Source organism: Calonectris borealis, chromosome 2, assembly GCF_964195595.1.
Source record: "Calonectris borealis chromosome 2, bCalBor7.hap1.2, whole genome shotgun sequence".
In the NCBI taxonomy this organism is placed as follows: domain Eukaryota; kingdom Metazoa; phylum Chordata; class Aves; order Procellariiformes; family Procellariidae; genus Calonectris; species Calonectris borealis.
The window spans coordinates 164,655,479-164,676,625 of NC_134313.1; the positions used below are offsets into that span (position 1 = coordinate 164,655,479).

General features: G+C 44.0%; 2 protein-coding genes and 1 long non-coding RNA gene across 13 annotated transcripts in view; 2 read left to right on the top strand and 1 right to left on the bottom strand.

Annotated features, from left to right (window-relative positions):
* The window catches only part of ACVR2B (activin A receptor type 2B), a 100,591-nt gene extending 88,685 nt beyond the window's left edge, over positions 1–11,906 (top strand). For all 3 annotated transcript variants that reach the window (XM_075144244.1, XM_075144245.1, XM_075144243.1), the window contains 5 exons: positions 16–164; positions 3,806–3,920; positions 5,769–5,907; positions 8,310–8,440; positions 9,584–11,906. In XM_075144244.1, coding sequence (XP_075000345.1) covers positions 16–164; positions 3,806–3,920; positions 5,769–5,907; positions 8,310–8,440; positions 9,584–9,778 — 729 coding nt within the window. In that variant the 3' untranslated portion in view covers positions 9,779–11,906. The remainder of the gene's footprint in view (positions 1–15; positions 165–3,805; positions 3,921–5,768; positions 5,908–8,309; positions 8,441–9,583) is intronic.
* On the bottom strand, positions 162–20,899 carry LOC142079650 (uncharacterized). 7 transcript variants are annotated; one of them, XR_012672743.1, is made up of 4 exons: positions 20,016–20,290; positions 19,468–19,592; positions 8,287–16,971; positions 162–232 (listed from the first exon to the last, which is right to left on the bottom strand). It is a non-coding gene; the product is annotated as an uncharacterized LOC142079650 (long non-coding RNA). The 7 variants fall into 7 exon arrangements; XR_012672742.1 differs by lacking the exon at positions 162–232 and adding an exon at positions 5,903–8,171; XR_012672741.1 differs by lacking the exon at positions 162–232 and having other exon boundaries at positions 8,387–8,476; positions 9,453–16,971.
* EXOG (exo/endonuclease G) overlaps positions 20,285–21,147 on the top strand; it is a 31,284-nt gene continuing 30,421 nt past the window's right edge. For 2 of the 3 annotated variants that reach the window (XR_012672740.1, XM_075144246.1), the window contains exon 1: positions 20,285–20,466. Coding sequence is in view for 2 of the 3 variants with exons in the window: in XM_075144246.1 (XP_075000347.1) it covers positions 20,319–20,466 (148 nt within the window). In the remaining variant the exon portion in view is untranslated. The remainder of the gene's footprint in view (positions 20,467–21,147) is intronic. The other variant, XM_075144247.1, reaches the window with a different exon arrangement.

Here is a 21,147-nt window from a genome sequence, read left to right on the forward strand (position 1 = left end):
TGTCCTGTTTCGCAGGGCTCTCTGACGGATTACCTGAAAGGCAATATTATCAGCTGGAATGAGCTTTGCCATGTTGCAGAAACAATGGCCCGTGGCTTGTCCTACCTTCATGAAGATGTCCCTTGGTGCAAAGGCGAAGGACACAAACCTGCTATAGCACACAGGTACGGCCTCGTTCGTTGACGCCATTCAAGTGCTGTGTTCAAATGTTCGCAACCTCTTTGAAATGACGCTGTTGAACGGAGGAGGAGGATGTGCTTTTAGGAAGTAAATGCCTTTTAACCCAACAAATCCTATGCTAAGACAATTTTTTTCACCCACATGAAATGGCGAAGGGCAAGTAAGCGTCTTGTCTGTGAAACAGTCAGTGTGGTTGGTGGTGGTTTATGGCAAATGTCTGAAGGGTTGGTGCTGCCTTCTTCCATCAGCTCTTCTCCTGACATGTAGTAGGAAGGGAAATCTGGTTGCTGCAGAACCGCTCTTTGAAAGGACTGTGCTTGATAAATCACATTATAATCCGTGTATTTTTATGGCCGTACCGAGATTTGGATCCTATTTTTCCCTAAGTGTTTTAGACTGATAACTCAACTGCTTGTCTTCCCACAGAGCTTTTGATCATTAGGTAAGAAATAGAGAAACTGTAGAAATGCAGAAAATGGCTGCTATTTATTTTTCACAGCGGTTTTATAGTGCCCATATCATGCCAGGATGCTTATGAGAGACACCAGAGGAGACACCAAGGTGCCTCTGAGACCTCTTGGCACACGCTTCAACCCACCTGGGTAGCAGCACCGTGGGGACAGTGGGAATCCAGAAAGCAGTGGGTTAAACCATCCTTATTGCAACAATACTTGTTTTAGCCCTTCTCCGCAGTCCCGCGTTGCTTGTCCTGGACTAAAGCATCGCTACTGAGCGGTTTGCTAGTGGCACGGCAGGAGGGGGGAGTTTTCCAGAAGGGATTTACGCGGGCTACACGCCGTAATCCGCGGCCGTACTCCCCAGCCACCCACCGCATTTCATCTAGGAGGGACTTAAACCCCACGTCCAGCTGCAGCAATTTGTCCCCGACCTAGCGGGGCTGTCTTCGTGTACGGCAAGATAATCCCTGTTTTTGTAAGGGTGTCCCTGCCCCCAAAACAACCCCCCTCCCCAAACCTAAAGGTTTCTGAGAGCTGGGGGCTGTTGAAAGAGCCTGCAGCTGCCTTTGTGCTGCTCCTGGAGCTGACCCCTGTGTCCCTGACATTTGTCCCTGTGGAATAAAGGCAGTGGTTTATACATGAGAATTCCTGAGGGTGGGGAACAGAGAAAGGCTATAGAAAGGCTTTAAAGCAACAGATCGTGCTCATTAGTGTCCCCATCCATTTAGTAAATGATAAAAGATGGAGAATGCGCCATTTGTGTGAATTTAGCACATACCTACGGAAGAGGGATTTCAGGACAATCCAAGGGATTTCCGTTGGATTACCCCACTCCTTTTAGTTTTATTTTTGTTTTAAAAGAAAACACCACATACATTTTAAATCTGGGGGTGGGTATTTTTGAATGGCTTAACACAATGCGTGCGAAGGTGCTGGAGTTGCCAGGTGGGACTCCCCGAGTCGCAGCTGGGCAGGGGTTCAGCTAACTCCTTACCGGCCCCTGGCACTACAAGGAGGATTAAGGTTATGGAATCGCTTGTTGATGCGAAAGTGCCCCCACGTGGAAGCAGAAAATAAAATCTCCGGTGTCTGAATCGAGTTAATGTACCCGTCGTTTATAGTCCGCTCGCTCTCTTATTCCCTAGTTTGAAGCATTACACGGAAAAAGATATTTTCTTCTTTTCAGGCCACTTTCCTTTATCAGTGACCATTTTAGGATGGTCTAATGCATACGGTGTAAGTGGGAATTCTACTTGGCATGGCTCGGATCAGGTCTTTCTCCCTGTCCTGTTTGCATATGTTTGCATTGCAACTCACGCTTGCCAATTCGAAGTGGTTTGTGGAAGGAAGGAAAGCATGGAAAAATGGGGAAACAGATGGAAATAGGGGAAAAAAAGGAAGTGCAAAGGGAAATCCCTGCATCACGTATCAAGATGTGGTAGTTAACTGTTGCATGCCCAAAGGGCAGTGCGGGTGAACAACAGCAGCAAACGCCCATACAATAATCCTGGTTTACTTCTCGCTTCACTTTGGAAACATATCGTTCGGACAGGCTGTGTCGTCCTTGTTGAGCCACTGTTTTGCAAAAATCTCATGTACAGTCTGTACCATCCTGGAGGGCATAATCCCCTAATGCTGACCGAGCAAAGGAGTTTATCTGTGTCATTAGATGATGGCTGTTTTCTAAGCCCGTGGGGAAACTGCTATAGCGTGGAAACAGTCAGTCTCTAAGATGCCAGGTATTAGGTAAATGGTGTTTTTCGTTGTAACGGAGGGGTACAAATGTTTTGCAGGCTCTGCAAAACTGTACTGTGTCCCTAAAAACCCCGTGTGTCCCCTTGAGGTGATGGAGGCTGGGTTCTGCTGGGGTTCCCTGGCTGTATGATGCTCTCCAACTTCACACCCACTTCCCCCGACTTAATCCTCGAACCAGAAATGCCCAGCACGCTGTGTTTGGCTTAAAAAGGAAAAATCCTTTCTTCTGATTTTCTAAGCTCAGAATCAGGGGCTGGGTGGTACAGGATGATTTTTGCTCGCGATGCTTTGAGCTGGTGCTTTGGCATCCGAGGCCGCAGCGAGCAGCCCTTCTCTATGGTCCAGCAGTTTCTCTCTTCCCAAAGAATTTTGACAGGTCTCTCTAGTGCGGAACAATTGTATCTGCCCTCATTAATTATTTTGTGCAGGCCTGCAATGTCCTGCAATCAGCAGGGTCACCGAGTGAATTGATGATAGGGAAATTATAATGCTGAGCATACAGGACAATTGCCATCTGCTGTCTAAGGTCTGTAATTTAATTACATCGCCAAACATTCCTTTTCAGATGAAAATGCGGGAAGCCCAGGGAACAGGGCTCGACTGGTTAGGCATCTCCACCCTCCTCCACCCCGCTTTTCCAACCCCTGCAGATTTACCTGAGCTGCCCTGAAACGCTCCCGCTGCAGCACAGGACTGACACAAATGTCCCCTTAAAGCCACCTTCAAGCACAGACCCACCATCTCTACTGCAGATGCTTACACCTGCCCGTCACTGCCCCATCCCATCCCGACAGCTCGTCTGAGGGTGGGCTCACCCCCTCCCCTGCTTGCTTTCCAACCCTCCGAATTCTCCAGGGAAGATCGGTCCAGTAATTAAAACATAAGCGTAATAGATGACTATGGCAAAAGTCTGTTGAAGTGTGTAGTCAGGGTGAACAGAGTCCCACCGGCATCTGCTAATTGCCAGAAAGATCTAATTTGGCAGATAGGAGCAAACATCCTTACTAGGATAAAGAGTAAATTCACCTCCTTAATCTAAGTCTTGCATTTGTTGTAGGAGTGAGAAATGTAAGACGTGCCCAGAGGTGGGGGTCCACAGCTGGTGCTCACAGCAAGAAATGGTGCCTTATAGTGCCTGCTCTAATTAAAACACCTGCTTCGTATCGCTCCGTGCTTTTATTTTGAGGTTAATTCACTGTAGACTTCGGCCGCACAGGGCTGCTCGGTTGTGTTTTAGGGACGCAGGCAGCCAGGAGCAGCTGAATTTGCCAGCACTGGCCGTGCCGGCGAAGGAAGGAAGGAGCTGATTTACTGGGGGCGGCTGAGCCTATAGACATACAACGTATTGCAATGTGATTTAGATGCGTGCCGTAATAAACCCTTCCCAAACTTGCTTCTTGGCTTGTCCGTAGGGACTTCAAGAGTAAAAATGTCTTGCTGAAGAACGACTTGACGGCAGTGCTAGCTGATTTTGGACTAGCTGTACGGTTTGAACCTGGAAAACCTCCAGGGGACACTCATGGACAGGTAATCATTATCTTCAACAATAACATTTTAAAAAGTTGGGCTTGCCATAGCTCCTCGGGCGTGCGGGGTAGCTTGTGTAGATGCATTTAATTCTCTTCGAGATATGTATTTTCCATAAACGCTTGTGCTCAGAAATAAATTCCAGGAGCTGCTTTGATCTGGGTGAGCGGGGAGAGTGCTCGGACCCTCCCGACCGCTGTGCAGTGGAGTGCCCCCGGCCCCGGGGGCAGGCGGCTTCTTCCTTCAAAGACGGGACTTGCTGACTCTCTATTGTCTTGGTATTAAATATTAATACTCCTAAAATTATTCATTTATTTTTAAGAATTCAGCCAGGCTGGCTGCTTGGGTGACCTTTAGCAGCGGCAGATCTTGCAAGCTGGCTGTGCGCTGTGTAAACAATTTACTACGTTTTTATGGGTTCTTAATTTTCTGCCTTAGCGTTGCGGGGGGCGGCCCCTCGTTCTGCTCTCGTGCCGGGGCACCGCAAGGCCAGCATCCCCTCCGTGAGCCTCCGGGGTTTTTCGAATGCCTTTCTCCCTTTTTACCTTTAGGCTCCCTTTTTACCTTTATCTCAGAAGGAGTGAATGCTTTTCTGGGTTAGTCTCTCCCAGCTTTCCTCATTTTTGCCCTCTTTTTTGGGGCTTTTCCAGTATTTTCCACACCTTTTCATGTCCTGCCTTCCCCCTGTCCCCGCTGCCTCAGGTTACAGCAAGAACACATGAGAATTTCCTAAAGGAAAATATTAAAGGCATTTCAATTCCCATGTTAAAAAGGTGGGTTTTTTTTTCCTTGCTCTGCTCTCCACTCTCCTACATTATGGGCTGTAATTCTGCCACGTATATAGCCACAACCACGTGAGGAGCTCAGTATGGCTCTGCCTGGACTACACACAACAAGACGAGAGGAAATGGCCTCAAGTTGCGCCAAGGGAGGTTTACATTGGATATTAGGAGAAAATTCTTTACTGAAAGAGTGGTCAGGCCTTGGAACAGGCTGCCCAGGGAAGTGGTGGAGTCACCATCCCTGGAAGTATTTAAAAGACGTGTAGATGTGGTGCTTAGGGACATGGTGTAGTGGGCATGGTGGTGTTGGGTTGACGGTTGGACTCGATGATCTTAGAGGTCTTTTCCAACCTTAATGATTCTGTGATTCTATGATTCTAAGATAGGCACTATATGAGGACTGAATCCCTTCAAAGCGAGAGAGGATCTTTTCCGAACAGGTCACAGCAAGCCAGGACAGGGTAGACTTTGCAGGGTTGATGCTTTACTACTCCTGTGGATGCAGGAGACTTGTTTTATCCAGGGCTGTCAAACCAACACCTTCTCCTACCATTTCAGGATCTATCAATTTTACTCTTTTCTTTTTTTTTTTTTCATGTATTTAATTTTTTTTTTTTTAGTGAAAGGGGATTGAACTTTCAACGACTACGATAACCAAGTCTGACTTGACCTCAGGGTGTTTTGTGTGTCTCCAAACCCAGCATTTTCTCATGCAGCGTGTGCTGCTGGAGCAAGATGCGGTGGGCTGCAGAGAAGACAGGATTTCACCCGTACTCAGTGCTGCGCTGCTGCATTTAAATTAGACCTGTAGTGTACGCTGAATGAATATCACACACGTAGCCATGCAGTTTGGCTTTTTCCTTCAGGTAGCTTATCTAGACTCGAGTGATCTTAATGAGAGTCGGTGTCAGAAAAAACAGCCCCCTTTTGTTTTTTTTTTCGAGTGAGGTGCAACTTTAGCAGAAGTAGCCCTAAGGCTAATGAAACAAGCTGTCATTCATCTCCAACCAACGGAGGCTGATGGGCCCAACTGGAATGTAACTTGAGTTGTGTTTTTTCTTTGTAGGTGGGAACAAGGAGGTATATGGCTCCCGAAGTGTTAGAGGGAGCAATCAACTTCCAACGAGACGCCTTCCTGAGAATAGACATGTATGCGATGGGACTGGTGTTGTGGGAGCTAGTCTCCAGATGTAGAGCAGTCGATGGTAAGAATAAAGATCGTCTCTTCCGTGGGGAGGGCTCTGTTTCAGCGTGGTTTAGTGGTCCAGAGAATGGGCCTGGCTGTGTTTAAAAAACATAATAATCAATGGCGTATTTTTATTAAGCAGCTAACCTGTTTTTCACTTGCTTGCTTTTTAAGATAATCTGTCATTCTCTGTAGATGGTAACCTTTGTAGTGTTCAAGTCTCAAAGTGCTTTTAACTACGCCCGTTACATTGCAAATCGGCTGAGAACTCAGAGGCAGAAGGAGTAGGTGATTCCTCCATCAGTGGTGGGTGTCCTTTAGTCCAGAGCCTGCTCTGTGCTGCTCTCCGTGGCACTCTGCATTCCTGCCTGCAACCAAGGCAGGCTTTGAGCTCCGGAGAAGAGCCGCGCTCAGCTCCGGCTTGGCTGTCACACCTCACTTCTGCAGGGCAGTGTGGTAGCCTGAATGGAAAGCCCAGAAGTGAAGCACCTTGGTGAAACAGCAGGAACACAGGGCTGGAAGGATCTTCTTGAGTCAGCAAGCCCATTTCCCTATCATAAGTCATTAGATATTAATCTTTGACTTTTGCAGATCGAGCCCTCTCTCAGCAGCGGGCAAAGTTTGTTGTTCTATCTACAGCTTTGGAGCATCTCGCTTTCTCCTGAATGATCCGAAAGACTGAATTTTCATGGTGTCTCCTTTCTCAGGTTTTTTATCCTAAAATGATGCTGCAAAATGGGGCATCTTTTCTGTCCAAATAGCACATCTGTCCTTTGGTGACACCCTCGCCATTTGCAGGACCTTGGCCCTGGACAGGGGAGCAATCATTTCATTGTAGTAGCTCCAAGGCTGCTTGCTCCAACTTCTTTCTTCTTGTATAGATGTGGGTGCTCTGGACTGAATATCGACTGAATTAACAGTACCTCACCTGGACTCCAAATGTTTTTGTTAGTATTACAGTAGGACCGAGGAGCTTGATTATAATTAGGATGTCTGCATAGGTGTATGGTAAGAGAAGGTCTTTTCTTCAAATATTTACTATCTAATCAGATAAAATGCCAGAGGAGCAGGGAAGTAGGAGCACAGTGGGGTGAAACAGTGGTACTCAGATCACTCATGTAGGAGTAACCCTTCTATGTTGAGGCCCCGCAAATATCCACTTGGATTTTTGCTTGTCATGTTTGTGATCTCCTTCCAACTTTTCTCGGGCAGCATCTGGCCAAGATACTCCAGGTGCCATGAAGAGCACCGTTAAATCAGAGGGAAGGCTTCCTTTGGGATGATGGGGAGTTATGCTGAACCTCATCTGCACTTCTAGTTGAAAGTGGTGCTGCGTAAACAGCAGATTTGGCTTGGAGATCACCAGTGCAGCTCTTCATAGCCTTGATTCCTCTTGGAGGGAGAGGAAGGGAAGGTCATGAGCGTTATTGTGCCATCCGTTGGAACGAGTGTTTCGGTTTGGTTTAGTGACTGGCATTGTGTCAACAAGAATAACGATAAGCTGTTTTAGTGATTTAGAGTACCTAAACATCACGCTGTTGGTGTCACAGTTCATGACCAGCTAAAGTGGTCAGCTCTTTTATTTTACTCTGGACAGGCCCTCTTGAAATATCTCCACTCTTGAAAGAGGTCACTCTTCGCTACTGAGAAACCATAAGTGATGCCGCAGTGCACCCCGAGAAAGCCCATCAGTTAAGCTGGGCTGCCGTTCGTGAGAGAGCATCTACGCATTGCCAAAAGCCAAATGACGTTTCAATAAGCAGAAGTTATTGCTACTGTCCAGCATCTGCACTGATACTCCTAACAGTTGTCTCATTCCCGTGGCCCAGGGCAGTTCACAGCCATAACTGGTATAACTAAAGCCTTCAGAAATCATTTTGCACTTAGGAGCTGGTACTTGGGACAAGTGCATCTGGCTCCAGCCTGTCAGGGCTGACTCAAACCAATGAACAAGCCAGATCACAAAGCAAGAAATTATAAGTGTTTTATATGCTTGACCTTGCTAGTCAGTGCCTAAAATGAAAGGATGCTCATGCTGAAACCTTTCTCTAGGTTACTGTGTGTTGAATTGCTATGCTAAAATGTGAGGAGGATGGGCTGATTTGCTCTTTCTATTAAAATAAATCATGGACTACCCAGTAAGCCACCTCAAGGAGAGTGGTGGGATCGGGAGGCCCGGCTGAGGGTTCGGATTCGTAACTCGACGAGGTGGAAAATGCGTGGCCAGACAAGCAGCGGGGACAGCAAAGTCCATTGTGCAGGAGGAATGTAAATCACATTTGTCTGCAATGACATGTGAACGTCAGGCTTTGCTGCAGTGGGTTGAGGTTGCTCTGGAGCCGCAGCTCACTCATGCATGGGGAGGACGTGGGTCTGTGGAGGACATTTCCGTACTAACCTGGTTCTCCATGTGCACCTTAGGTCCAGTGGATGAATACATGCTGCCTTTTGAAGAAGAAATAGGTCAGCACCCATCCCTTGAGGACCTGCAAGAAGTGGTGGTTCACAAGAAGATGCGCCCTGTGTTCAAGGATCACTGGCTGAAACACCCCGTACGTCCCTCCTGGTTAACGGTGGAGAATGTTTTCCTGTGTGATGGGAACGAGGGATGGGGTTATGCATAACTCGTTAGCTTCAGAGGGAAGCTAACCAGACCACTCCGGTGCATGGACCTGCTCCCTGGTGCTAGAGGGAATCAGCGCTGGGGAATGAGGGGTTGCTCAACACCTTCATGCTCCCCTTTCCATTTGTCCCTTGTGTTCAGAGAGTAAACCAGCTGATTAAAGTCAGCCAGCGCTGAACGTGGAGCGTGTGGTGGTTTAGTAGGACTCCTTTAATATGGTGAAAGAATGGAAAATAAAGTGCCTTTCATTAAGAAAAAGAAAACAATCCATACCATCGGAGACGCGTTCCTCACAAGCTAGATAACATGCAAGACTTGGAACAATTTTTTGAGGAAAAATTAATTAGACGTGAAGGCAAAGCAGACAATGAAGCAAAATGCAGCGTGGGTTTCCCAGAGGTAGATCATTTCAGGCTCATGTTTTTAATAAAAGAGGTGATTTTTTTCAGACTGGGAACCTGAGCAGATGATGAAATCTCACAGGGCTTCAGTAAGAAGCTAAATGCCTCTGTTCTGACCAAACTGCCACGGTTTTGGCTAGACTCAGGTGTTTCACTCATTGCCTAGAAGTCAAGGAGAGCTGCGGGCTGTAGATAAAGATGAGTGTTCCTGTTCAAATGAGGGTTCAAATAAGAGCAGCGTTGAATTCGGTTATTTTGGGGAAGTGATTGCCAACAAAGCAGCGGTTTCGTAGTAACTGATACGGTGCTGCCAGCTCTCATGGTTTTATCATGGGAATTGTAATACTTGATGTCTTGTCTTTTAAAGCTTTAGCTGCTGAATCTTGGGATGTATTTTCATATTAAAAAAAGTACTTTTGGGGCTATGAAAAAAAGCTGGATGTGACCAAGTCCTACAGTCTTAGAAAGCAGAAGCTTAAAAAACCCAGAAACTCGTATTTAAAGTAATTTTTAAAGCTAATCTCATGATAATTTGCATACCGTGGAGAAAATATTCTTAGTTTTTCTTTACAGCGTTAAGCTGTGTTTAGTGGACCTCCCCATCTGCTGCAAAGACGGTCCCCGAGCAGACTTTGTTGCTGAAGGTGCTTTCTCCCCCTTGTTGTCCGCAGGGCTTGGCGCAGCTCTGCGTGACCATCGAAGAGTGCTGGGACCACGATGCGGAGGCTCGGCTCTCGGCGGGCTGTGTCGAGGAGCGCATTGCGCAGATCCGCAAATCCGTAAACGGCACTACCTCGGACTGCCTCATCTCCATCGTGACGTCCGTCACCAACGTGGACTTGCCGCCCAAAGAGTCTAGTATCTAAGTCCTGGTTCACTTTTGTCTTTCCAGACTCAGTGGATTTAAAAAAAAAAAGAAAAAAGTTAAAAAAAAAAACCCACACAAAAAAAAAAAAAACAAAAACACAAAAATCCAACAAACACATGAATGCAGCTGCTATTTTATCTTGACTTTTTATTATTATTGTTATTATTATTATTATTATTTTTTTGGATTGGATCAATTTTACCAGCACATTGCTCTACTGTATTAAAAAAAATGGACATTTCAGCAAGCATTCAGGTGCCGACTAATGAATGCAGAAAAGGTGCAGGTACCTCAGAACCTCAACAAACTCACTTCAGTTGTTTTTATTTTATTCAGTTTTCTGGGTTTCTCTTTATCGGTCTGTCTTCTGAGCGGAGCATCTGTGACATAAAGGAAAACCACCTACCATCTTAGAAAACGCAATGCTGCAAACTGTGGAGGAAACTTAAGACTGTTATATAAAGAATACACCTTCCTCAAAAGGATTTTTTTCCCCGTTTTGTTTTGGTTTTGGGTTCAGTCCCTTTTTTTATTTCGGAAGTGAGCTTCAAAAAAAAACAGCAGATGTGTCTTTTACGGATCTAACGGGTGTCATTGTAACATGGAAAAAAAAGTAACTGGGCGGAGAATGTTAATTCTTGATGGTAGAATTGAAGGGGGGAGCGTAGAATAGGGGTGGGGAGAGTGACGTTGGACTTGGCAGCATTTGGGGAAACATCATTTGCTATGGAGCTACTTCTCAGGTAACCATTAGAGGAGGGGAAGGACATTTCTGGGCAGAGTATTAACGGCTGCAGCGTATGGAGAAAGCTGAGTTAAAGAGCCAGTGGTGGTAAGCAAGGTGCTAGTTCTTTCTTCCTCCAGTATCTACTCCAGGGTAGTAAAAGAACAAAGCAGAACTATAATTACCTTTTATTTTTTGACTCCAGATAGTAATGGGAAGGATGCTTTTAAGCAGTATAATTGGAAGAGGTGGGAAAGTGTGTTCTCAGAAGCACTTTGGTAAAATACTGGAAGATGGGAAAATTCTTGCATCTCGCTTTAAGCGCGAGTCAGTTCAGAAAATTCGGCCTTGGGCTTGATTATCTGTCAGCCCAAGCTACTGGCGCAGGTGGTGCAACGAGGAAAAGTGTGAAAACTGGCTCTATTTTTTTTTTTTCCCCTTATTAATTTGGGGTTGGGGGGATAGACATACCTGAATGGTGGCAGATGGCTCCTGTAGCATCCGAGAAGCCTATGAGCTGCCCAGTTGCAGGATGCAGAGGCAGCTGAGCAGCAGCAGTGATCATCGCAGCATCTCTCCGACTGGTTTCTTTGACGCTGCTTTCTCCTTACTCTGTGACGAAACTCTTTTGTCTTAAAGTGGTGCATATTCTAAAATACCGTTACTCTTATTATGCCATAAACTCGCTCTAGTCAGTGAATGTTCCTAATGCTGCTGATTCAACATTGAAATATTTTTTTAATTTGCAAAACATGCAATGTTTAAAAAAAAAAAAAACTAAAAAAAAAAAAACCACAAAACACACACACACACACACACGTTACGTGGCTTCCGAGGTTTAAACTGAAAAAAAAATTAAAAACTTCATGACCACAGACCACCTCAAACCAGAAATACCTCAGAATTTTCTACTTGTATGAGTTTTATTATATATTTTGTTAGTTGTGTTGTCTTGTAGTAAGTATATTTTAATGTAAGTTGGCTTTTATGACAAGGGAGTTTTAAAAAAAGAAAAAAAAAGAAAAAAGTTCCAAAATCTTTTAGGAAGTGCTACCATTTTTTTTTTTGTTTTATAAAGCACCATTGTAAATAACTGTATACAGTTGTAGAATAACTGCCTATATAAGGTACCTGGGCATTATTCACTCTTATTTGTGAAGGCTGTTTCCCATTCTGTGTTTTTTTTTTGGTCTGTTTTAGTGAAAGGACAGTACATCTTTTTTTTTCTTTTTTTTTTTAAATATTATTTTTATTTTTTTGACTTTGAATATAACATGAATTCTGTGTCTTGCTAGACTGACAAAGTTATGTCCATTGGATGGCCAGAACTTCTAAATTTTTCTTTGTGTTAAGCCAAAATGCAGTCCTAAACTAATCACCCTCCAATGAAAACGTAAAAGTCTGTATTATATAAATGAATTGGACTTCTTGCCACTGCCAAATTGTCGGCGTGCACCCTTGCACAGATATAATTTATTAAGCAAACAAAATCGCTAATTGGAGAAAATATAAAGCAAATTGAAATATATTTCTTGAAAAATATAGCTTTAAAACCTAGAGGTCACAATTGAGGACACGGTCCTTTATCTTGAAGAGACATTAAGATAATTGCCTTAATTTGTCTATCTGAATAAAGTCTTAACCTATTCTTTCAAGTTACTGAATGTATATTGCATATTAGTGTGTACACACATGTAACTGTATTTCCGTGTGTAGGTTTGGAAGTTTCTGTTTCTTGATGTGCTTCTGTTGAGAACACCTTGACAAAACCAGACAGAACGATACCATTTTGACCCAGCCGATGTCCCCGGTGGTGGTTGGCATCTTTGGGCCTGATGCTGCGACATACCTATGCTTAGCATTAAGCGTGTAGGTAGCTCTCCTGGTGTCATGACATTAGGCGCTCACTTGATGTTAAGCATAGTCGTAAAGGTTTGCAGGATCAGTATTTTTCATGTTTAATACATTTCTGCACTGAGATTTATACAAAAATGTGACTATGTTTTAGAAGTGAAGTGATGTAAGGGTTGGGGTGGAGCGTAGAGCAGTTAAGATTGAGTGAATACTTGTTTCGAGGTGGGCTTGCTCCCATTTCCCCGGGAATGGGAGCCAGTTCGTATTGCTGCAGAAAGAAAAAAGCTGTACTGTCTTTTAACTGTTAATATCTGTTTGCTGTTCTGGATTTTTTCCTTCAGCATTATGTATTATGGCTAAAACAGGCTTATTACAGCAGTTGCTTTTTTATCCTGATTTCTTTAAGAAGCTTTAAAGTATTTATTGAAAGTGCCATATGATTTTAATAGCCTATTAGACAGTCTCTGAAATCTTCTCTTTTGAGAAAGCATAAACAAAAATTCTCACGTGTAGCTTATCTTACTGCGGGGAACTGCACGACCGTACAAACTTTGACCAAATGTTGATTGTAAAGTATTACATCTTCCCTGGTGTAATGGTTCCTTATAGATCATCTTGTCAACAGAATTCAGAAACTGATTTTTAAAAGAATTTCCAAATGGCGTGTGTGCTCAGTTACAAATTTTAAATGTATGTAGGTATGTGTGTCTTGCTATCGCAGCAGAGAAGGAAATCCTGAACTTTTGCTTATTTACAAATTTGTACCAGTTTAGATAAAGCTGTTTCTTTTAAACTGGTATTTATTTATTTTGTTAATGAAGATGAGCTCTGATTAACTTACTGGTCTTTCAACTCTTGAGCTGTCAAGCAAGTAGTTTCCTCACCACTAATCTAACATTTGAACTCTCATTGACAACATGATTTTGGTTCTGTTCAGTACTGCAGAGGCTTTTTCCAAGTCAGCAATCGGGCACATCCATAGGTGTAGCTGTAATACGCAATTGCGGCTCTTTTCCTCTTAACACTCCCTTGAATATGATGGGTACAACCTCTTACGTTACTTCCCAAGCACTAAATTTCACTTCCCATTCAGACTTAGAGGAAGCAGCTCTTCAAAAACTTTGCTGCAGAATTTTATTGTTGACCTTCCTCTCTTGTATGGCAGTTCTTAGGTGAATATTAACCTTGAATATCCTGGGTAAAAATTCTCCTTGACTTCAGGAGCCAGGATTCCCCATCTCTCCGGTGTAACTCCCTTTATGAATTTATTGCACTGGCTGGGCTGGTTTCCTAGGTGGAGGAAGTTTGAGTTCACATTTTGAAACTGAAAATACCACCGGAACTAAAATTGCTTTTTTTGAGATGGTAGAGCTGTGACTTGTTAATGAAATTGCAGTAGCACAGCAAGGCTGGAAATTGTATGTGGCTCATGTTGAAATATATGCGCATGTTTTAAGAGATGGCTGTAAACCAGTCTAACCATCAGTTAAGTGGCACCAGGCTTATTCATTATGATTAAGGATTTCAGCTTGTCCTGACGATAAAGTTTTCTCTATTTAAGACAAAAGAAAACCACTTTTTATTCTGTCTCATTCTTCAGATGAAATTCTCCTACAGAATATACTATGCTAGGTAAGGTTACACCTATGGAAATGCCGAGATCTTTGTGTATGTTTGTTTCAAAGAGAAGGTCCATGAGTGCCCCCCAGTAACTCCACTGCATTTTACTTGGGTCTCCTGACTCACTGCTGTTCCCACTTGAAGTTGTTGCTTTCAGCAGAAGCCTTGGGTCCACTCAGTGCAACGTTGCTGGGGGGGTATTTCCAGGTTGGCTGGGTCGGGCCTCACCGTTAGGAATCCTGATCCCCCTTAATATCACAGCACAGAAACCGGAGAACACACGTTTTATTCCTCTTGTGCTACTTTCTAGGCAGACTGTCAGAACTTGCCCTGTTTTGCAGGGGAAAGATCTGGTTCCACTTAGTATGGAAGAAACTCGTATTGCAGAGGAAGGTGCTGGTTGATAACGTTGCGACAGTGCTGTTGTTGCAGTCCTCTTCAAGCCACACTCCGCTTGAGAAGTTGCTAAGCAGGAAGTGTCCCGCAAACTATTATCACTTTTACATACAGAATATTGTTTGGTAACATTGTAAATAAAATAGACTATATAATAGAGGAAAATAAGGACATTTTGACTTTTTTACTTTTGGAAAAATATATATATATTTTAGTTACATATACAAACAAAAATTCTACATTGTGTGAGAATTCTTTTATACCACAAATTATTTTTGTAATGTCTAATATGTTTCTGCAGGGAAAAGGGAGAAAGGTCTGTGTATGCACAGCAAATAAATAAATAAATATATATATATGATGTTTAAATTAAGTGTGCACTACATCAAAGTCTAGAGGATAGAACAAGTTTGAGGAGCAAGTTTGGATGTACTTGGACATGCTTTGAGGACGGCACTGAGTATATATTTAGGTTATCTTGCATGTCACATCCCTTCTGCTAAAGATGCGTATTGCTTTTCTGTGACCATCTTCAGTTTAACCAGAAAGAGTTTTTTCATGTATTTATGCGAGTATCCATGTGTGAGCAGTGTGTCTTTTGGCATATGCCGCGATGCTGCAGTGAGTTGTGAAGTCAGGGTGTTAAGAATTTACCGAGACCAAATAGCGGGGCTGATCTCGCTTGCTGCCGTATCCGTTTATAGCAGCTGCGTCTGCTGCATTGACAATATGATCTGTAAGGAGCTGTTGCCAGTAGAGTCCTGATAAAACCAATTCCTAGAAGTTCTTTCTCTCTGAAGTGACACAACTAATCAGGCTTCACCAGAACACACAGATACGTGCTCTGTGTTCCCAACGTCAGATTTTACGGTCTGGGTCGGAGGCACTAAAGAAAAGGAGCACTGTCATGTCCAAAGTCCTACTTAGAAAAACGGCATTCCAAGCTTGTGTAACCAATCCAAGGTATTCTAAAAGTATTAAAGAAAAAAATTAAAATGTATTCTTTTCACTTAAGCTAACTTTTCCCATTGGACCAAAAATTCACTCCGGTCTTTTTGGTTCCCTTAACCTCGACAGCACAGTGTCAGTTGGGTAAGAGTTACTGAAAAAAGCTTTAAACCAAACAATACATTGTGCTACCTTGAAGCTGGTTTGACAGTGCGCCTTTTGATATTAGCGCTTAAATGACTTCGAGCAGGCTCCTGCAGTTGCTGAGCCCTACATCTGTGTTCTTGGTGAAGGCCTGGCCCTGTGGAAGCCAGGGGGAGGCTTGCATCTCATTCAGTGGGACCATGAGTGTGCCTGTGTTCCTGGAGCACTTTCTGAACACACTTGGTCCCTTACTTAGATGGGACTTCTTTTTTAAAACTCTAGTTTTAGGGTGACGCTTGGTTCCCTGACTGAAGTAGTAACCGATCGAGTAAGCAGTAATCCTTTTTGTTGGGACACTTCCACAGAAAGAGATCATACGTGTGTTACGTCCACCCAGCTGTTCTGAAATGTAATGCTATTCTGTTGTGCCTTTATTTTTCCATGTAAAAGCAACTGCTGTAAGCTTTTTTTTTCTTTTACTATTTTTTTCTGCCTGAAAAAAACACTTGTCATTGCCCAGCTGTTATTTCTGGACACAGTCTGTGATCCAGGTATTTCAAGAACCAATTACCTCAAACCTCATGTTAAACAGTGTTGCTATCTGGATTCTCCTTGATACTACAATATTGTAACATACACAAACAGGAACCTTGCTATATTATGGATGTTTATATATATGTATCATATATATATACACACACGTATATGTATGATATATATATGTAAATGGAAAGTGATCCCCAAGGACTGAAGGAAAAAAGCAAAACGTTTTTGTTTTCCAACATTGAAATGAAAAGGGCTTCTCTGAAGCTCTATAATGGCATTGTGCTGGATATATATCAAGAAAGTGTTTTCTGAAAAGTGCTTCCTTTGTTAGCCTTTTTTTTCAGTATTTTAATGGGGCAGATGACGTGATTAAAACACTATTTCTGCATTTTGTGGCCCATTTTGAAGCAGAGGCCTCTTAATCTTTCCAGTTGTTAAAAAAAAAAAGACAAAAAAACCCCTCAGTGTACAACATTCCAGTAAGGTTAGTATTGCAAAGCTAAAGCATGTTCTGGGAAGACTTCATAGTTTCTGTTTTTGTGAAAAGGAAGGCATTGGCCATACTTTATTCAGCTTTTCCACTGTTCTGAGGAACTGAAGTTTAACCAGTAACCATCCTAGTCAATTAAAATCCTAATTCAATAGTCACTGGCATCTCTGCCTTTCCACCCCTGTTAAAAACAAAACTCCCAAAAAACCCTCAAAAAACAACCCAAACCAAAAATCCAACCATGACAGAAGAGGAGGAGGTTGGAGCATTTCATAGCTCCTGAAGGTGGACTTAGCACCAGAGCAACTTTGTGGATAGCAAAAATCGTGTTGGCAAGACCTAGAATCTGTCTAGCCCTTTCCTTTTTCCAACTATCCTCTCCCAAGAACCTTCTCATAAAAGCAGACCTTCGACCACAGTGACTTCTTAATGGTACTTTGCCGAGAGAATTCTGTTCAGCATGTATTTTCTGGGGAAAAATAAAAAGTTAGACCATTCTTTTCATTAACATTTTACTGTACATGTTCCCCTCCCAAATGTCTGTTTTTAAAAAATGTATCCATGTAGCTGATGCAACATTACAGTCTGTATTTTACTTGGACAAAATAGTAGCTTTCCAATCCAAATAGTAATGAATTTACTATTACTAGTAATTCATTTAATTAATTAATTACTGGTAATTAATGGCTACTAATTAATTTACTATGACGAAAGAAGAAAAGGAGATGTTTCTCTTTCCCCATTTTTTCCTCGACTGTCTTAGTTTCTATGGCTATTGATGGTTTATGATTATCTTTGGTAAATCATTTACAAAAGTACTAAAATCTCCCAGAAGGAGGCATTTCGCAATGCTGCTGGCCTTCCAATGGAATAACTATGATGCAAAAGTCGATCTGTTGGTGGATGAGAATTGAAGGAGGTGGTTACTGCAAACTAAGTAACATTCTTGGCCTCAATTCTATGCCATAAGTCCGCACAATGCCATTGTCAATCTGCTCGAACTATCTGCTTATGAATTCTGCATGATCCTCATGATAGAGTTGAAAGCCTGACCTTTCACCTGTTAGTATTTTCACATTCGTCCTTAAGTTTGACAAATTTTATACTGTAAAGCTGACTTAAGTACAGTTTGATGTCAATTCTTGTGGAAAGAGCTTTCTGCATGTAACATTAGACACATACAGTTAAACAACACAGCATAGTACAAAACTCACAAGAAAATGTTTTGGCACCAGCAGAAAGAAATCTCACCCTAACCATTTGTCATTTTAAACCATCTTATTGTAAGTTTTACCAGCTACTTCTAAATTTGTGCTTTATTTAAAGAAATAAAATAAAAATCCTAAGACTTGTCTAGCGTAGTGAAATATGTGTATATCAGTTTTAGGATAAATAGCTAAGTCTTATTACGCTGTGTTACTTAACTTGTATATATAGAGTATACATAAGAGTTTGCAGTAACCTGTTTCTCCAGGATTTCCAGTTTGAATGGATTTAAACTCAAACTATGAGATTAAGTAAATGATTTAGAAGATTGCAGAATAAACTGAGTGTAAATTACAGGAAGCTCTATCAGATGGTGAAATAATTTTTAAAGAGTCTTTTGGTCCTTGGCTCAAATTCAATAAGTACTGTTTGTATACCAAGATATGTGAAATGTAAATGTTGTAGGTTATATTTCACTCTTGTAGCTATAAAAATGTAGAACAGAGATAGCTTGTACTACTGAGTTAACAAAAGTTATACTAAAGTATCCTGTTAAAGAAAAAAGTATACAGAGAGTTAAGCTCGTTGCTGTAACCCCTTTTGGATTGAAGTGTGCTGATTTTTTATATATGTATATTATATATATATATTCTGCAAAAGTATATATATATAAAATGTATATATAAAATGGCCTAATGCAGACATCCATTGTATTGCAGTTATGAAATGAAGACATTTTGGAAAGAACATTGTATCATAGTTCATGAATTTGCAGTGGATCTTTGTTCCTTTTTACTGTGGTATTTTAGAAATGAGTCTCAAGTTTGAAATTAGATCTGCCAAGTTGGAGTTTTGCTGCTTCAGCTTTGCACTGGGTGTCCGAATAAACCAGTATGAATGTAGTATTTGCCCTGTGTGAAGCAGCTACACCCCAACAGATAGGAGGAAAAAAACTAGAAAGAACTATTTCAAGTTTATCTTTTTGTATATGAAAATAAACAGTAAATTACAAATAATCGCTTCTCTTGTTGGTGCGACGTTAAAAATCATTGTTATTTTATTGTCTTTGGCATCTAGCTGGAGTATTTCCTTTTTTATAGAAGAATGTTTTGGTGTTTTAATGGCCTCTCTGCTATCCAAAATCCCTAACAAAATCCCTGCAGAGGCATAGCTGAGGCCTCTACTACCCATCATTTGCTAACTTCTCCAAAGGGAAAGGGAATTAGCTCAAATTGCTGTGTCCTTTTAGGTGTGTTGCCTCTTGTAGCACTGTGGTAACACTGCTTATCATTCCCAGTGAAGAACTGTTCGCACAGAGCATTATGTGCATGTTAAGCTGTATCAATATAAAGTCCAGCAACCAGCTGCAACTGCCAGTGTTGGGGGGCTTAAGCTAAATCCCAGGACCTTGCAGTGAAGTGTCTGTCCTTCCCTTCCACCAGCTCTAGCAGAAAAGCAGAGCAGACAGCAAGGGACAGTGATTGCCTAAATGGTTCCAACCTGATTTACAAAAACTTGCCCGCTAATACCTTCTCAGTTGCAGGAAGTCAAAGTGACACTCAACGTACAGCTGCTATTAGTCATGAACAGTATGAAGCAGCACGCCCCTGTTCATGGTGTGCCCACTGCGACTGCACAGCCAGGTCCTTGGCGAGGACGGCTGGATATTTCCTCGGGCAAGGGAGGCTGTTAGCAAACACGCAGCACGCACAAGTGCTGCAGGGTTCCCAGTCAGGGAAATAGCTTCAGCGTGAGGTACCTGCCGTCAGGGCGAGCATTGGACCTGGGACTGAGATGCAGCTTCCATACAGCATGGGTTTTGGGGTTTTTTTTCCCTGCTTCAGCTGAGTACTGAACAAGATTCAGTGAGGCGGGGAACTGGACCTGGAAAAAGATTAAAAAAAAAAAAAAAGGTGTACTCGTAGCAGCACAGCGAGCTCTGTAATCCTCACATGAGGCAAGAGCGAGTTCTGTAATCCCCACATCATGAGGTAAGAAGATGCCCTCAGCCACAAACCAAAGCATGGCTGGACCTCTCCGGGCAAGCTGCCTGCATTGAAGTGATGGTGTGGCGACGCAGCCTTCATGTTTTGGTGTATTCCATTGCTAAACTGGTCTTTTTTTTTTTCAGCAAAAATGCCTCTCACTTGGTGCTGGGTTGGAAATACTTACAGTGGACCCACAAGAGGCCAATATTAACATTAGCAAGCACCTGTGAAGGAAAAATAGTAATAATCGGGCTGGTGGTTTTCCTGACAAAAAGCCTGATGTCAAATCCCCAAATGGTGATTAAACCCAATCCCGCACCTTTCTCTGGGGCTGGGGCCCAGGGCCGTCGTCCCCGGCCTCACTGGCTGGGGACCAGTTTAGCCACCCCTCTCCGGGCGGTCTCCGTAGTCCCCGTGAGGCCGAGCCCCACGCCTCCGCTCTCCCTTTGTCACAGCGCTCGGGCAAATCCTCGCGTGTCGTTTCCCCGCGGCCACGCCGCCGCGCTGAGGCGATGCCGCCATGGCAGCTCAGGCGCCCGCGCCGCCGCGGGCGGGCCGGCAGGGGGCGCTGCGGGGCAGCGCGGTACCGCGGTTCGCCCCCCCCCCGCTCCGGCCTGCCGCCATGGCGGCCTTCCCCCGCCACCGCCGCTTTCTGGGCGGCTTCGTCTGCGGGGCCGCGGCGGGCGCCGCCGCGTCGTGCTGGGCTGCGTGGCGGCTCCTCCGCAGCCAGAGCCAGCCGGAGCTGGTGCCTGAGCGAGCCCTGCCGGAGGGTAAGAGCCGCGGGCAGAGGGGAGGCCGGGCGCGGCGGCCCCGTGGTTCCGCGGGGCGAGAGAGGTGACGCCTCAGCGAGGCGGGAACGGCGGCGCCTCAGCGCGGCCCCGATCCCCACAGACCCCCCTCAGCCCCTAAACCCGCTCCCTCTCCTCAGAGCAGCCTTCTCCCCGCTGCCTCCATCCTGGGGTACTCAAAGGGGGCCGGGAGAGCGGGGAGTTCCCCGAGTACCTGCGCCGGGCTGAGGGGGGAGGAGGTTATTTGGGGATGCCGGGCTGTAACCTGCATTAAAAACGCAGCTTCCCCTTGCTGCACCTGCTCACACCGAAATGTCGGTGACACGCGAGGAAAGTGGTTTCCTGTGGCTACCACGATGGCTGCAAATGCTCCGTGTTGCAGTGGGGAGCGGACAGCAGTTGCCCTGCGTGATCTGATCACGTCTACATAATATATAGATGCGCATATATATATATATATATATGTTTACTTTTAAACACACAGTTCAGGTCAGGCCATGACTAAGTTTCAACTATTGCTTCCCCTGCACTTCTCTGGGGAGACGAGGCCAGCACGAGTGGTGGCTGTTTGCTGGGGAAGGCCCCGGCCCACTCGCCATGGGGGCTGGCAGGGGTGCGAGGCGTGGGGAGGGGGCTGTGGGGACTGGCGGGGGTGCGAGGCGT